This window comes from Heterodontus francisci, chromosome 2 (genome assembly GCF_036365525.1).
Source record: "Heterodontus francisci isolate sHetFra1 chromosome 2, sHetFra1.hap1, whole genome shotgun sequence".
NCBI classification, from domain to species: domain Eukaryota; kingdom Metazoa; phylum Chordata; class Chondrichthyes; order Heterodontiformes; family Heterodontidae; genus Heterodontus; species Heterodontus francisci.
Genome location: NC_090372.1, coordinates 196,631,467 through 196,648,977, shown reverse-complemented (window position 1 = coordinate 196,648,977; position 17,511 = coordinate 196,631,467). Strand labels below are relative to the sequence as shown.

The window sequence follows — 17,511 nt, the reverse complement described above, 5'->3', positions numbered from 1 at the left end:
TCATTTTGGAAGGTCGAATTTGAATGCAGAATACAGGCTTAAAGACAGGATTCTTGGTAGTGTGGAAGAACAGAGGGATCTTGGGGTCCATGTCCATAGATCGCTCAAAGTTGCCACCCAAGTTGATAGGGTTGTTAAGAAGGCGTATGGTGTGTTGGCTTTCATTAACAGGGGGATTGAGTTTAAGAGCCGCGAGGTTATGCTGCAGCTCTATAAGGCCCTGGTTCGACCACACTTGGAATATTGTGTTCAGTTCTGGTCGCCTCATTATAAGGAAGGATGTGGAAGCTTTCGAGAGGGTGCAGAGGAGATTTACCAGGATGCTGCCTGGACTGGAGGGCATGTCCTACGAAGAAAGATTGAGGGAGCTAGGGCTTTTCTCATTGGAGCGAAGAAGGATGAGAGTTGACTTGATAGAGGGGTACAAGATGATGCGAGGCATAGATAGAGTGGATAGCCAGAGACTTTTTCCCAGGGTGGAAAGGGCTATCACCAGGGGGCATAATTTTAAGGTGATTGGAGGAAGGTTTCGGGGAGATGTCAGAGGTAGGTTCTTTACACAGAGAGTGGTGGGTGCGTGGAATGTGCTGCCAGCGGTGGTAGTAGAAGCAGATACATTAGGGACATTTAAGCGACTCTTGGATAGATACATGGATGATAGTAGAATGAAGGGAAGGTAGTTAGTTTGATCTTAGAGTAGGTTAAAGGTTCGGCACAACATCGTGGGCCGAAGGGCCTGTACTGTGCTGTACTGTTCTGTGTTCTATGTTCTAAAGACAAACTTGCATTTACCTAGCACTTTTCACAACCATCGGCCATCTCAAACTGCTTTACATCCAATGAGTACTCTTGAAGTGTAGTCACTGTTGCAATGTAGCAAATGTGGCAGCCAATTTGCACACAGCAAGCTCCCACAAACAGCAATGTGAATGACCAGATAATCTGTTTTGTGATGTTGATTGAGAGATCAGTATTGGCCAGGACACCGGGGATAACTTACCTGCTCTTCTTCAAAATAGTGCCATTGGATCATTTACATCCACCTGAGCAGACAGATGGGGCCTCGATTTAGCATCTCATCCAAAAGACAGCACCTCTAACAGTGCAGCACTCCCTTAGTACTCCACTGGAATGTCAGCACTGATTTTTGTGCTCAAGACCTGGAGTGAGACTTGAACCTAGAAACTTGTGATTCAGAGGCGAGAAACTGAAGTTCATACAATCCAAAAAAAAGTTATACCCTGCATCTGACTGATGCTACATATATTCTACCAGGCAACGATAGATTATGTAGCTTATGGGGAAAGCATTCTGTATCCTACAGGTGTTTCTCAAAGCCATGATAACCATCAAAAACATATTTGACAAAGATATGGGACAGAATTTTCATTCCAGGGTCAGGAACCCGACGGCCAGAATATTTCTGGGTCTCAATCCTGCACCGCATCAGCATTAGTGATGTGACGCAATTTTCCATGTGTCAGCCAATCATTGGCTCAGGGGCGTGTTGGCACCCAATTAGGGGTGTCGAGCGTGGGCAGGAGGTGGGAGCTAGGAGGAAGAATTTTAAAAGCAAATGGCAGCCATGACAGGGCTCGCCGTTTGCCTTTGCAAATGCATGAGCAGGAAGTGCGGAGGATCAGCGGTGGTTGGGTAGCCGTCTCCGGGAGGTCCCATGTTTTCCTGATGCCTTCCTTGAGGCCCTGATCGAGACTGTGGTAGACAGGAGAGCTGTAGTCATTCCTCCATCTGGAACAAGAGCTCCACCAAGCCAGACCAAGCAGTCATATCAGCAGTCTCACGTTCCTCTCCAGAGTCCACTCTCTCCTCACAAAGTCAAGCCTCTCAGCTCTAGCAATGGCAATTCTGTGCCAATGCATGAGCAATTGAGTTTAAATGTCCTATTTTATACAACTTTTCCACACTGCAGTCATGAGCATTAATGGCTGCCCGCTGTGTTCCCACAGCTATGCACAAATGTGCCCCAGATCTTCCATATTCCCCATGCTTGGCATTTGAAAATTCTTACATGTGGCTCCCATATCCTTAAGCGCCACAACGAACTCAACAAGCAATAAATTGGAGGCATTGGGTTGCTGGCTCCTCCGCCCGCCCTCCCTTTGAAAATCTCATAGTGTCACTAAGGCAGTGGGAAATAGTGACGCCTTCCGAGTGCACAATTTTCCGGGAGATCAGCACCCGAACTCACCCCATAGGCGATTGAAAATTCAGCTCCTGGATTCAGTATCATTTATCTAAATCTCAAAGTTCTTTTTTCCTTGCATCATATACAACAACATATATTTATATAGTGCCTTTAACGTAATAAAACATCTCAAGGTGCTTCACAGCAGCATTAGAAAATGAACTATGACTCCAAACCACTTTAGGTTAGATGACCCTAAGCTTGGTCAAAAGAGGTAGGTTTTAGGGAATGTCATAAAGGAGGAAAGTGAGATAGAAAGGCTGAGAGTGTAGGGAGAGCTTGGGGCCAAGGTAACTGAAGGCACGGCCACCAATAGTGGAGCAATTAAAATCAGGAGTGCACAAGAGGCCAGAATTAGAGGAGCTCAGATATCACAGAGGGTTGTGGGGCTAGAGAAGAATACAGAGATAGGGAGGAGTGAGGCCATGGAGGGATTTGAAAACAAGGATGAGAATTTTAAATTAGGGCATTGCTTGACCGGGAGCAATTGTAGGTCAGCGAGCACAGGGGTGATAGAGGAACGGAACTTGGTGTGAGTTATGGGCAGCAGAGTTTTGAATGATCTCAAGTTTACAGAGAGTGGAATGTGGAAGACCAGCCAGTAGTGCATTGGAATAGTCAAGCTTAAAGGTAAAGAAGGCATGAATGAGGGTTTCAGCAGCAGACAGGCTGAGACAGGGGCAAAGTTGAGCAATGTTACGGAGGTGGAAATAGGTGGTCTTAGTGATGGCATGAATATGAGGTCGGAAGCTCATTTCAGGGTCAAATGTGACACCAAGGTTTTGAACAGACTGGCTTAATCTCAGGGAGATAGATAGAGTCGCTAGCTGGGGAATGGAGTTCGGAGCAGGGACCGAAAACAATGGCTTCAGTCTTCCCAATATGTATTTGGAATAAATTTCTGCTCATCCAGTACTGGAGGTTGGACAAGCAATCTGATAATTTAGCAACGGCGGAGGAGTCGAGAGAAGTGGTGAAGAGGTAGAGTGGAGTGTCGTCAGCATACATGTTGTCATGAAAGTGCTTCCCTGTTTTGTTAAATACTTTTGAGGACTTATTTAAATTGTGGAAATATATTCATTGGAAGGCTGAAGATTTCATAGATGCTGCACTTTGTTTTTTGTTGAAAGCTCACTGGACGGATACTGAGAGGTCTTGTTTGAAAACAAACCTTTAGTGGATATCACATGCCTTAAGGTCAATAGATAACAGAAACCTTGATGACTTGGGGAAGATGTTTACAAAGAAGTGACATGCCAAGATTTATGAGGATCAGGAATTCGTTTTGCTTCTAAAATATTATTTTGGTTCAGTAGGGGTGTGGACAGTGTGGAAAAGTAGTTGGTTTTGTAGCCTGCTGAAAAAGAAACTCCCAGTTCATCTTTCTTGGGGAAAAACATCCTCACAGGGAGATTTGCTAGTGCTGTTGGGGAGGGTTTACACTAGCTTGTCAGGGGATGGGAGCTTGAGGGGTAGTTCAAATTGGAAGGAAGCAAAGCTGGTAACAGGAGGTAGAAAAGTAGCAAGCAACATTAGAAGGCAGACGAAATAAAGGCAAGCATCAACTAGGTTTAGAATGCAGAATAATGTCAAGAAGACAAGGTTAAGGGCACTCTTTACAAAAAGGTAGATGATTTAAAGGCACAAATAGAGGGAAATGGGTATGATCTAATTGCCATTACGGAAAAGTCACGACAGGATGACCAAGACTGGAACTGAATATTCAAGGATATTTGACATTTAAGAAGGACAGGCAAAAAGGAAAAGGAGGTGGTGTTGCGCTGATAATAAGAGAGGGGATCAGTACATTAGTAAGGGAGGATCTCAGATCGGAAGAGCAAAATGTGGAATTTGTTTGCGTGGAGCTAAGAAACAGCAAGGGGCAGCAAACATTGGTAGGAGTTGTTTATAGGCCACCGAACAGTAGTGGTAATGTGGAGCATGGTATAAATCAGGAGATTAGAGAAGCATGTAGCATGCATAATACAGTAATTATTCGTGACTTCAATCTGCACATAGACTGGGTAAACCTAATGAGCACTAATGCTATGGAGGACAGGTTTCTGGAGTGTGTTAGGGATGGTTTCCTAAAGCAGTATGTTGACGAACCAACTAGAGTACAGACTATTTTAGACCTAGTATTATGTAATAAGAAAGGGCTAATTAATAATCTTGTTGTAAAAGAGCCTTTAGGGATGAGTGACCATATTATGGTAGAATTTTACATTATGTTTGAAAGTCAGGTAGTTAAATCTGAAGCCAGGGTGTTAAATTTGAACAAAGAAAATTATGAAGGTATGAAGGGCAAATTGGCTGAGGTGGATTGGGAAAATACATTAAAAGGTATGACAGTGCATAGACAATGGATAGTCTTTATAGAATGTTTACATAGTTTGCAGCAACTTTAATTCCTTCAAGGCACAAAAATGGCAAAAGAAAAGGCAATCAACCGTGGCTAACAAAGGAAGTTAAGGATTGTATAAGATTAAAAGAAAAGGCCTGTAAAGTTGCCAGAAATAGTAGTACACCTAGGATTGGGAGGATTTTAGAATCCAGCAAAGGAGGACCAAGAAACTGATACAGAAAGGGGAATAGAATATGAATATAAACTAGTAAAAAACATAAAAACAGATTGTAAAAGCATTACCGGCAGAGTCAGGAGAATTTATAATGGGAATAGAGAAATGGCAGAGAAGCTAAATGATTACTTTGTGTCTGTCCTCACTGAGGAAGATACAAGAAATTTCCCAGAATTAGCGATCCAAGGGACTAGGGAGAATGAAGAATTAAAGGAAATTAGTATTACTAAGAAAGTTGTATTGGAGAAATTAATGGGGCTGAAGGTTGATAAGTCCCCAGGACCTAATATTCTACATCCCAGAGTGTTGAAAGAGGTAGCAATGGAGATAGTGGATGCATTGGTGATCATCTTCCAAAATTCTATAGATTTTGGAACGGTTCCTGTAGATTGGAGGGTAGCAAATGTCACCCTACTATTTAAGAAGGGAGGGAGAGAGAAAACAGGGAACTACAGACTGGTGCATTCTGCATGGCAATGCCTCTACCAATCATAGTTCACTTGCCAACCAATCAGCACTCTCTTCTCATACAGTATAAAGTTGTTCTGATGAAGGGTCACTTCCCTGAAACGTGAACTCTGCTTCTCTCTCCACAGATGCTGCCAGACCTGCTGAGTATTTCCAGCATTTCTTGTTTTTATTTTAGATTTCTAGCATCTGCAGTTTTTTGCTTTAGATTAAGTATAAAGTTGTTGTTTTCCCTTACATTGGTATTCTTGCGGATAGTCTTGATGACTGCAAGACAAAAAGCTTCGACAGTCTATTTTCAGCAATGCTCAAGTTCTGTACTACCAAACGACTATTTAAATATATGTTGTGACCTGTGGAGAAGTGCAACTAGAAATGACAGTGCACTCCTCCCGCCTCGGTCATAACAATGTGAAAACTAACGCTGCGCCTTTGGATGATGTTGCCGAAAGACATCATGTTGATGAAAAATAGGAGGAGTCCAAGGATAGACCCTTGGGGACACCAGAGGTAATGGTGCTGGAGCAGAAAGAGAAGCCATTGCAGGTGATACTCTGGCTACGATTCGATAGGTAAGAATAGAACCAGGTGTGAGCAGTCCCACCCAGCTGGATGATAGTGGAGAGGTACTGGAGTAGGATGGCGTGGTCAACTGTGTCAAAGGCTGCAGACAGAAGGATGAGAAGGATGAGAAAGGAAAATTTACTTTTGTTACAGTCACATAGGATGTCATTTGTGATGTTGATAAGAGTTGTTTCGGTACTGTGGCAAGGGCGGAAACCTGATTGGAGAGATTCAAACATGGAGTTCCGGGAAAGATGGGAAAGGATGTGGAAGACAACAAGACGTTCAAGGACTTTCGAGAGGAAAGGGAGGTTGGAGATGGGACAGTGTTATGCAAGGTTGATGGGGTCAAGGTTTGTTTTACTGAGAAGGGTGATGACAGCAGGTCTAGCAGTTACATAAAATACAAATTATTCTATCAGGTTTAAGTCATGATCGTGTTATCTAAAATCTAAGGTAAGTGTTTCTTTGATTTCAGTCCAATAAAAAGTGTGGGTTACATCGGGGATTTATTTTTTCTCTCCTTGTTGGCCACTTGTCCTTCAGTGTTCTTCTGTACCTGCAGACTGAGATGATCTGGCCCTCTCCACAGCCTCTTTCAGGGCTTTCATAAAGTCAGAGTCATAGAGAGATACAGCACTGAAACAGGCCCTTGGCCCACCTAGTCTGTGCCGACCATCAACCACCCATTTATACTAAACCTACATTAATCCCATATTCCCTACCATTCCCTTTCAGAATGGGATGTTTCGGCAGATCCAGCTGAATAATGTTGGTCTATTTCCTCACCTACCCCTACCCGCTTCACCCTGAGAGAGAATGCCCTACATCTGTATAGCATGCCATCTAGTGGCCTAGAAAGTAGTGAAGTTAATCCAACTGATAGTGGAACCTATAAATTAGTGTTGATATGAAGCTGTTTCGTTGAATTAAGATATATGGGATAGGAATTGGTATGCATTATGCCCGTTTTACAGGTGTTGGTCCCACTGCTAAATCCATGGAGCCTATTTTTAGGTGGCCACCTATAACAGGTGTTAGGGGCCTTGAATATGTTAATTGGACCTAGCTTTTATTAAAGGAACCCTGTGCCTAGTTAATTACTGATGAGAGGGGCAGGCATCAGGAACTAACTACAGGTAAGTTTTGTTTTATTTATTTTACAAAGAACCTTTCCATGGAGCTAGGAGGAGCAGGAGTGTTTCCCTCGATTCCATAGTCCTGGCAATTGCACACCTCCACCCCACTGCCGCCCACCCCCCCCCCCCCCCCCCCCCCCACCTCTCACCATCCCAACTACCACCAGCAAGGTAGCGAGCCAAAATTGATTTTCTTTATGGAATGAGCTACCTCAGACATGACAGGCCTGAGGACCAATTTTTGAAGAACCTCAGACCTCTCGGTTCAGGCACATGCTTCCAGAATGACGTGTCTGTGCCCAAAAATAGTAATAGAAGCAGATTAAGGAGTTCCAGAGAACACAAGTTTGAAAATTTGATTTCAGTTTTTTTTTTAAATGGAAATTGTTTTTAAAAAGCTGGTGCCGGTAAAAAAAGAAATGAACCTAAAGATATTGGACTGTCACCAAACTCAACTGGTTCACTAATGTCCTTACCCTGATCTGGCCTGTATGTATCTCCAGTCCCACACCAACAAGGTTGACTCTGAACTTGCCTTTGAAGTAGCCAACACGATACCCAGCTGTATGAAACCCTGCCAACAACAATTCATTTCAGGGAAACTACAGATGGGCAATAAATGTGGTTTTGCTATCAACGCCCACGTCCAAGATAATTTTTTTTAAATCATACTGTGTATTTCAAAGTTAACCATCCTGATCATAATCTTATTTTGAAGAAGATATGATCCAAGAGAAATATTCTTCAATGCTTTCAGTCTGTAAACCTAACATAATATAACAAACTGTTGTATAACTCATTCTCAGCTACATTTTTCTTCTTGTTCTCTGCAACAGGTTCTGCTGTCTTGCTCTCATGTTTTTCATAGGGTAAGTACACAAAGATGAAAAGAGAAATAATTACATGTTTTGTGTAACTTGGGAGATATAACACGGTCTAGAACAAGTGTTTGGACAATTGTTATTAAAAGAGGTACTGAAAAATCGGTTGTAGTTATATGACAGTTTACTTATTACTGTTTATTTACACCTTTGTTATGAAGATTTGCATGCAAGCCTTTGAAAAGTTCTCTGGGAGAAAGAGTTGCCCCATGTGCAGGAAGGAGCAATACCAGACCAGGGTAATTCATGACGGAGCTCGTCTGTACAGGATAAAATGTGCTATAAGGTACCTAATTTGATAACATCACTATATCTGTGCCATCTTGTAGAAAACATTATGCTTCATTAGCTGTTAACAATGTAAAGAAGGAACTTGGCTACATAGATCAAATGGAGATGTTTAAAATCATGAAGCGTTTAGATAGAGTAAATAAAGAGAAATTGTTTCCAATGGCTGAAGGGCCAATAACCAGAGGGCACAGATTTAAGATGATTGGCAAAAGAACCAGAGGTGACATGAGGAAAAACCTTTTTTACACAACAAATGGTTAGGATCTGAATGCAAAGCCTGATAGAGGGGTGGATCCAAATCCAAAAGCAGCCTTCAAAAGAGAAGTGGATAAATACTTGGAGAAAAAATTGTAGGGCTGTGGGGTAAAAAAAGCCAACAGTTGACGTGCAAAGTAATTTTTAACTTTGTTCTTCCACTTGTCAATAAGAAGCCTACAATCAGCTTTGTGTGATGTTATGGCACAACTCCAAAGTCAGGACTAATTCAGTTCAATATTGCATTAGCTTTACTCACAGGACACAGTGGAAAGATTTATTTTGAGTAATATTAATGTGTTATTATATAGGAATGTGCCTAACTGGATTGCTCTTCGAAAAAGCTGGGCTGAATGGCCTGCTGTTCTGTAGTATTCTATGCTTCTATTTTGTGATTCTACAAGTATAGCTTTGTTACTTGGGAGCACAGTAAGTAGCTCTTATTCAAGAGGGCATACTGGTGGTTGTGCTATGTTTACACTATTTTTACAAGTATTGGACAAGTCCAAAAGAGAGCTGAATAAAGAAACTTGTGGTGCTCCTGTATATGCAGGGAATCTTTGCCATGGACTGTCCAAGGGTGGAATTATTTGTGGACTGTTTGTGGGCCAACATTATGATTTTCATTTTGTTAGTTAAGAAGTGTAGCTTCACCAATTCATATATATATTGTCAAGAAAACACGATATGCCAAATGAGGGGTTTCTAATTCATTGGTTGGAAACTTACATTAAACTTTTAATGGGAAAAATCCTGCAGTTAACTAAAAAAGAAATGGCAGCTGGGATGGCCACCACAATTTGCATCTGAAACACCTTTTCACATTCCAAAGACCCAACCGGAGACAGAGGCCTGAGCAGCATGGACCCAGAACAATGGCTTGTTCCAAGTGATTGAATTACCTAAGATTGCTTCATTAGCACAACATTCAAGGCAATCCTACACCTTGACTTTGAAAGAGCAAACCCCCTCCAAGTGTAAATATTGGCATCCTGGAACCTGGGGAGCCAATTCCAAACCTTGAATATCATTAGAAGGTTCCAGTGAATACACTGAGGCTGTCATTTGACCGTCTGTCCATCTCTGTGAAAGCTAAAAGTTTCCTTGAACAAAGACAAACTGGCAGTAACTCAGACTGTGCAGCAGGAGAAAGGCAGTGTGCCTCCCTCCATCTCTCTCTCTCCAGATAACACAAGTTTGAACCCTGTCTGCGACTGTGGACCCTCCAAACCTACAGATTGCTAGAGAGAGAGACCAGGGGAAGAGAGCCACCTACAAGTCTGCCTTCAAGAAAGCCTTGAGCCAAGCAGGCTACCCACAAAGTGCACTTTGACCAGCCAAGGACTTCAAGAATGCAAATTCAGCCGGAGGACTACCTACCGACCGTACAACTTCACAGACTATGTATTTAATTTCCATTTATTCTGGACTCTAATCCAACCACAAAGTCTACTTTTTCTTCTGTAATCTATTTGTGTGTTTGAGTCTCACCTGAATGTGTGCGTGAATGTGTAGCGTAAATTTTTTTTTTCTATAACGATTTTAGATTGTTAAGTATAATAAACTCATCTCTTTCTTGTTTAAACTCAAGAAAACCTGTCCGTTGGTTCTTTCACGATCGCATTAAAGGTAAAAGGTAAAACACTCACTGAGGTGGTAAGCAAACCACTGTTTAAAAAAATAAACCCTGTTGTAGTCAAATAAGAGGAAGGACAAGAGGGGAGCTTGGGACCCCCTCCTCTCCTGGCCGTAACAATATTGAAAATTAAAAAGGAAACTTTACTGATGCCGAACAACATCTACATAGTATTTTGGAAGAAATCACCAATTTTCATGTATTTAGCAAGTTTCCAAGTAACATCAAACTCTATTACAAGGTAAAAATCTATACGAAACAGCCACAAACTGTGCTGCACCTACCCAGGGCCGGAGAATTGTGTCACTGTTAGTTCTCATGGTCATGCAGGTCCTAGACATAGAAATAAGTGGAAATACACCAAGGAAAAGAACAAAAATAATAAAAAGTGTACCAAAACTTCAGTTTTAGTTTTCTTCCATGCATGCAGAGAAATATTTGATCCAATATTGCAATATTTTTGCAGCTTGCTGCTTAGCTCTGCCACTTTTTTTCCTTATATCTCTCTCTTTCATGCATTTTCTGCCTGTTTTCTATATCTCTAATTTCCTTTCCCTGAGTTTCTGGCATTTTGTCTCCGGACATAAGTGAAGATCCATATGCACTTGAACAAAATACTGGCAACTGCATCAAAATCCCCACGATATTGGCCTTGAATGTCCTGTGTATTTATGCCAAGAGACATCAAATAAGTGGCCTAAAATATTGCAGAATTTTGGGCATAAGTACAAGACGATCTTTTATGATTGTCTATCGATTCTTTCGCCCATAATACTGGCTCCACCCCAAGTTACAGACGCAAGTTGCCAGCATTTGCACTTGATCAGAAGTGCTCCTCAACTTGACACCAGGTTTTTTAAAAAGTGCACAGGCATTCATAGTAACGTGAAGCAGATGCAAATCAGCAGATTCAGGAAGCATTGCAGCCATTCTCATCCTGTTATTGCACAAAGCCATTTTACAGTTGATTCTAGAAATAAAAATGTCCTTTTCACTGCCTCTACCTTTGCTTTATATTACAATGGAGGAAGAAGAATGGGAGGAAAAGAATCAGAAACAGGATGCCTGGAGAGTGAAGTACCAGGAGCATAGATAGAACCTCACACTCAAGTATCCATCCTGGAGAGTTTATCAGCCTCATCTGACATTCCAGGAGATGTCTGAGGAGCTGACTGTGCTGACGATGCTTTGCAGAGAAGGACATTGGCCAACTAAATCTGCACCCTGCACCGTGAAGACTTAAATCCATAGTCTACATGCAGCAGAGCCTTAACTCTAGAAATTGTGAACATAGCCCTCAACTCTTACAGGTCTGGATCCTTCTAGGCACCCATGGAGAACCCATGTACAGGATGGGCCAAGGAGCAATGAGGGCCTGCATTCTGCTGGTACTCGATGGCTTGTTCTGCAGGATTTGGATTTGGAATGTGTGTCAAGGTACAAGATGCACTCGAGCAACTCATGAAGGCTCCTTAGACAGCAACTTCCAAAACCGTGACCTCTACCACCTAGAAGGACAAGAGCAGCAGATGCATGGGAACACTACCACCTGAAAGTTCCCCTCCAAGCCACAAACCATCCTGATATGGAACAATATCGCCGTTCCTTCACTGTCACTGGGTCAAAATCCTGGAACTCCCTTCCTAACAGCACTGTGGGTGTACCTATACCACAAAGACTGCAGCAGTTCAAGAAGGTGGCTCACCATTACCTTCTCAAGGGCAATAAATGCTGGCCTAGTCAGCAATGCCCACATCCCATGAATGAAAAAAGAAATCTGAGCTGGTGGAGAGTGCGCTTGTAAGATGTGACCGTGCTCGCTGTGATGCTTCTGCTGACAGCTCTTGCCCCAGTGCAGACGCAGGAATCTGTCCTACCCCCTCGACATCTGAACCTGTGGGAGACACAGAAGAGAGCATGAGAACTGTCATTGGAAAATAGAAGCCTCAGCACTGCAGAGGCTTCTCGATGCAACTGATTCTTGGGCATGTTTTCAGATGGAGTGGAATGCACTGCACTCCCTTCATCTACACATTGCAGTATGTATTCACCCTCTCCATCTGGGATACCCATCTCGCCTTCCTGGACTTACTAATAGTCAGCCACCCTGGTAATCTCCATTGCTCCCTCCTCCATGGCAGTGACAATGTGTAGGTTGGGCATCCCTCCTCCTGTCTGCATCCTTTTGCAGGCATTATGTGCCCTTTTCTCCTGCAGGGACAATAGAGAGATAGATCTGGCACACCTGGCCTCTATGGCCAGTGCCAGCTGCTCATTGACATAAGAAGCTGTGCTGCAGGTCCTTAACAGCGCTATGCCTTTGAGCCTTGCTGAGAGGTCAGTAATTATCCTGGGCACACATTCCTCCCATCTTCAGGAACAGCATGTGCTCTCAGGCTCCTCAGCTGGAGTGTCTGCTGAAGATTGAATACCCAGGCACATGTCATGAAGATCTTGTGTTGTACTCACCTTGCCTGAACAAACATAAGAACATGAGAAATAGGTGCAGGAGTAGGCTAAGTGGCCCATCGAGCCTGCTCTGTCATTCAGTAGGATCATGGCTGATCTTGGGCTTCAACTCCACTTTCCCACCCGTTCTCCCATCCCTTGATTCCCTGAGAGACCAAAAATCTGTCTATCCCAGCCTTAAATGTATTCATTGATGGAGCATCCACAACCCTCTGGGGTAGAGAATTCCAAAGATCTACAACCCTTTGAATGAATAAATTTCTCCTTATCTCAGTCCTAAATGATCGGCCCCTTATCCTGAAACTGTGCTCCTTTGTTCTGGATTCCCCAGCCAGCAGAAACAATGTCTCAGTATCTACTCTGTCAAGGTATCTGTCCATCTCAGAAGATAATGGACTGCACCCGGGATGTATGTCGCTTCTGAATTGAACAATGCCTCTTGTGGCTGTGGAGGCTGACTCGCAAGTGGCAATACCTTCCACAGCTGGCACAGATAAATATTGTTGGCTCGAGCTCGATTGATGTTTTTTCTTCCGCCGGGCTCTTATTTCCGCTGTCTAGTCATTTCTTTTCACCTCTGCTTTTTCCATACCCTTCCTGACTGCCATTCTCCAGGAACTCTGGTCAGCAGCAAGGAATTCCCATACATCGACACTGATCCCAGTCAACTTGAGGTCTTGCTTGCAGACATCCTTGTATTGCAGATTTGGGTGACCTGTTGGTCTTGTGCCAATAGCAGACTTTTCGTAGATCATGTCTTTGGGGATGCGGCCGTGATCCATTCAGCACACATGACCCAGCCAACGGAGTCGCTGTTGACTCAAGAGGGTAAACACACTGGATCCCTGCACACCAGTGTTCTTCCATATTCGGCACTCTGTCCTGCCAGGAGATGCCCAATATCCTCTGTCTGAGGCAGCGGAGATGGAAGCTGTTCAGCCACTTTTTTTGGCTTGCATAAGTTGTCCATGTTTCGCTACTACAAAGAAAGGTGCTGAGAACACAAGTCTGATACACACAGAGCTTTGTATTTTCGGTTAGTTTGCTGTTGGTCCACACTCATCTTCTCAACTTTCACATGACAGCTGCAGCCTTGGTAATCCTGCTGCTGATTTCGGCATCAAGGGACAGATTGCTGGTGATTGCTGATCCAAGGTATGTGAAGCTGTTGATGGCCTTCAAAGTAAGATTGTTGATGTTGATAGAAGGTGTAGTCTCTGTCAAGTCCCTTCATAATCTTGAATGATTCAATGAGATCACCTCTCATTCTTCTAAACTCCAGAGAATAAAGACCCAATATACACAGTCTCTCATCCCAGGGACCAATCTAGTGAACCTTCGCTGTACTGCCTCCACAATGCAAATATATCCTTTCTTAAATACGGAGACAAAAGTTGCACACATTCCAGATGTGGTCTCACCAAAGCCCCATAAAATGTCTTAAAATAAAGTAGCAAGACTTCTTTATTTTTATACTCCAATCCCCTTGCGATAAAGGCAAACAAGCCATTTGCCTTCCTAATTGCTTGCTATTCCTGCATGTTAACTTTGTATGTTCATTGTACAAGTACACCCAAGTCTCTTTGTACATCATCATTTACAAGTTTCACACCTTTTAAAAAATATTCTGCTTTTCTATTCTTATGACCAAAGTGAATAACCTCACACTTCCCCACATTATACTCCATCTACCACCTTGTTGCCCACTCACTTAGCCTGGCTATATCTTTTTCAGCCTCTTTGTGTCCTCCTCACAGCTTACATTCCCACCTAGCTTTGTATCGTCAGCAAACTTAGATACATTGCTCTCAGTCTAAATCGTTAATTTATAGATAATTTAATAGTTAATTTAATTTGTAAATAGCTGAGGCCCCAGCACACATCCTGTGACACTCCACTAGTCACAGCCTGCCAACTTGAAAATGCTCCATTTATCCCTATTCTTTGCTCCCTGTCCATTAACCAATCTTCTCCATGCTAATATACCACCTCCAACTTCAAACGCCCTTATCTTTGTGAGGCGCATTATCGAATGCCTTTAGGAAGTCTAAGTATACTACATCTACTGGTTCCCCTTTATCTACCATACTAATTATATCCTCAAAAAAACTAATAAATTTGTCAAAAAGGATTTGAACCTTTTCCAGCACACTGGACCCAGTTCCTCCTGACCACATTTTGTCTGCTCATGTTCTCAGTCACCTCTATCCATGCCTGCTTGGTTTGGGGGGAGGGGGGGGGTCGAAAGAGTGCCATGGGATGCTGCCACCCTCCGGAAAGAGGACATCCCTCCTCTCCTTCACTGCCTCAAGAAGAACCTCCAGGTCAGCATCTGCGAAGCACGGGGCAGCCCTCTGCCTCTCTTCTGGGATCCCTGATGCTTGCATCCTTAAAGTTAAATGACAGCCATTTAACAGCTGCTGTGGTCTGTTTAAATCAGCCCTGCACGTGCTCAGTTCCCCTTCCATTCTTTCCCCCATGGCCACCCAACCCACTCTCCGGCCAATTAACATGCTGCCCCTGTCAAAATTGGGGGCTGTGACTGCTTTCCCTCTGGGGGCAGGAATGGGACCCAGAAATGGACCTGACATCCATTTCCCGACCCTGGAAGGAAAACCAGGCCCCAACATTTAATAGTTTCACACCATTTAAAAAAGACTTGCATTTAGGTAGCACCTTTCACGACCACTGTCCGTCTCAAAGCGCTTTACAGCCAATGAGGTTCTTTTTTGAAGTGTTGTCACTGTTGTAATGCAGGAAACAGCAGTGCGATAATGACCAGATAATCTGTCTTTGTGATGTTGATTGAGCAATAAATATTGGCCATGACACCAGGGATAATTCCCTTGCTCTTCTTCGAAAGAGTGCCATGGGATCTTTTACATCCACCTGAGCAGGCAGATGGGGCCTCAGTTTAACATCTCATTCGGAAGATGGCACAGTGCATTGGAGTGTCAGCCATGATTTTTTGTGCTGAAGCCCTGGAGTAGGTCTTGAACCCAGAACCTTGTGACTCAGCGAGAGTGTTAGCAACTGAGCCACAGCTGACACTAAAACATACTCTGTTTCCTTTAAAATCAAAATACTGTGGATGTTGGAAATCTGAAACCAAAACAGAAAATGCTGGACATACTCAGCACCTCCAATGTGTTGCCACCACCAAACACATCTTCCCCTCCCCTTTCAGCATTCCAAAGGGACCGTTCCTTGGCGACACCCTGGTCCAATCCCCCAACACCTTTTCGTGCAAGCACAGGAGATGCAACACCTGCCCTTTAACCTCCTCCCTTCTCACCGTCCAGAGTCCTAAACATTCCTTCCAAGTGAAGCAGTGATTTACTTGTACTTCTTTCAATTTAGGTTACTGTATTCACTGCTCATAATGTGGTCTCCTCTACACTGGAGAGACAAAACGCAGACTAGGTGGAACACCTCCATTCAGTCCACAGGCGTGACCCTGAGCTTCCTGTTGATGTCATTTCAGTTCTCCACCTTGCTCCCACTCTGATCTGTCTGTACTTGGCCCACTACAGTGTTCCAATGAAACTCAGTGCAAGCTCGAGGAACATCACCTCATCTTTCGACTGGGCAGTTTACAGCCTTCCAGACTCAACATTCAGTTCAATAACTTAGATCATAACCTCTGCTGGTTCAGTCTTTTCCAACCTTCTTGTTTCTTAATCCCTTTACTTTGTGTTCAGTTGACTGCTATCCTGCCATTTACACCTCATCCAGAAACATCTTTTGTCTCTTAACATGTCCCATTACTACTCTCCTTGGATTTGTAACATGAAAGCTTTTGTTGCTTAATCTCTCCTGCCCTCTACCCTATCACTTGCTCAAATCCTATTACATTTCCAACATTTGCCAGTTCTGATGAAAGGTCAGACAGACCTGAAACGTTAATTCTGTTTTTCTCTGCACAGATGCTGCCAGACCTGCTGAATATTTCCAGCATGTTCAGTTTTTGTTTCTGTTTTTCTGTTCTTCCTGCCAAAGTAGACAATATCACATTTCCCCACACTAGACGCCATCTGCCCCCTTCTGGTCCACTCAATTAACTTATCTATATCTCTTTGCGCTCTTTGGGTCTGATTTTAACCCCGTTCCAAAACACACCCACTTGCACTCTTTGTGTTCTCATCACAGCTTACTTTCCCGCCCAGCTGTGTATCGTCAGCAAACTTAAATGCATTATACTCGGTCAGTTCATCTAGTTCATTAATATAGATTGGAAATAACGAAGGCCTCGGCACTGATTCTTGAGGCACGCCACTAGTGACAGCCCGCCAACCTGAAAATGACCTGTCTATTTCTACTGTCAGTTTTCTGTCCTTTAGTGAATCTTCTATCCATGCTAACATATTGCCCCAATGCATTAGTCCTTATCTTGTCTAACAACCCTTCATATGGCACCTTCTCGAATGCCTTTTGAAAATCCAAATATACTATATTCATTATCTAGTTAAATCCTCAAAACTCCTTACCTTGTACTTCCCAACCTCAGTCTGAAGGAAAAAAAAGTTCTCTCACTTTTATAGTCCTTTTCCCTAGCACTTTTTGGTTCCAGTGGTTCTGTTCCAATTCTGTTCAAATTACGCTGGACAAATACGCAAAGATATTTTACATTTGGGCAAATGCTCATGAGATTGGCAGGGAATTTGAGCATAACTTGACATTGGCAGAATGGGTGCAGGAATTTTCACGTCTGGCTTCTGGGTTGCACCCACACAGGAAATTCCATGCCAGTGCTGTGACTCTTTCATGCACTCTCCCGTTTGTTTTTACCTTCCAGTTACTTGAACCCATATATTGCAGGAATTTTCATAAGAAGTTGCATATATAAATGTACCAAAGAACAGTACAGTGAGAACGTGAAGGTTATGCGTGATTGAAAATTTTTATCATTAAAATTGACAATATCATGAAAAAGTACCTTCTGTTAACTTTGCAACAATAATGGGGGGGGGGGGGGTTATTTCCTGTAGTTGAGGGAAATGGTAAATTGTGGCATTTTGTAAAA

At 43.1% G+C, this 17,511-nt stretch overlaps 1 protein-coding gene across 3 annotated transcripts in view; it reads left to right on the top strand.

Annotated features, from left to right (window-relative positions):
- The window catches only part of rnf32 (ring finger protein 32), a 76,471-nt gene that overhangs the window by 22,793 nt on the left and 36,167 nt on the right, over window positions 1-17,511 (top strand). For all 3 annotated transcript variants that reach the window (XM_068051932.1, XM_068051941.1, XM_068051947.1), the window contains exons 6-7: window positions 7,793-7,825; window positions 7,999-8,123. In XM_068051932.1, coding sequence (XP_067908033.1) covers window positions 7,793-7,825; window positions 7,999-8,123 — 158 coding nt within the window. The remainder of the gene's footprint in view (window positions 1-7,792; window positions 7,826-7,998; window positions 8,124-17,511) is intronic.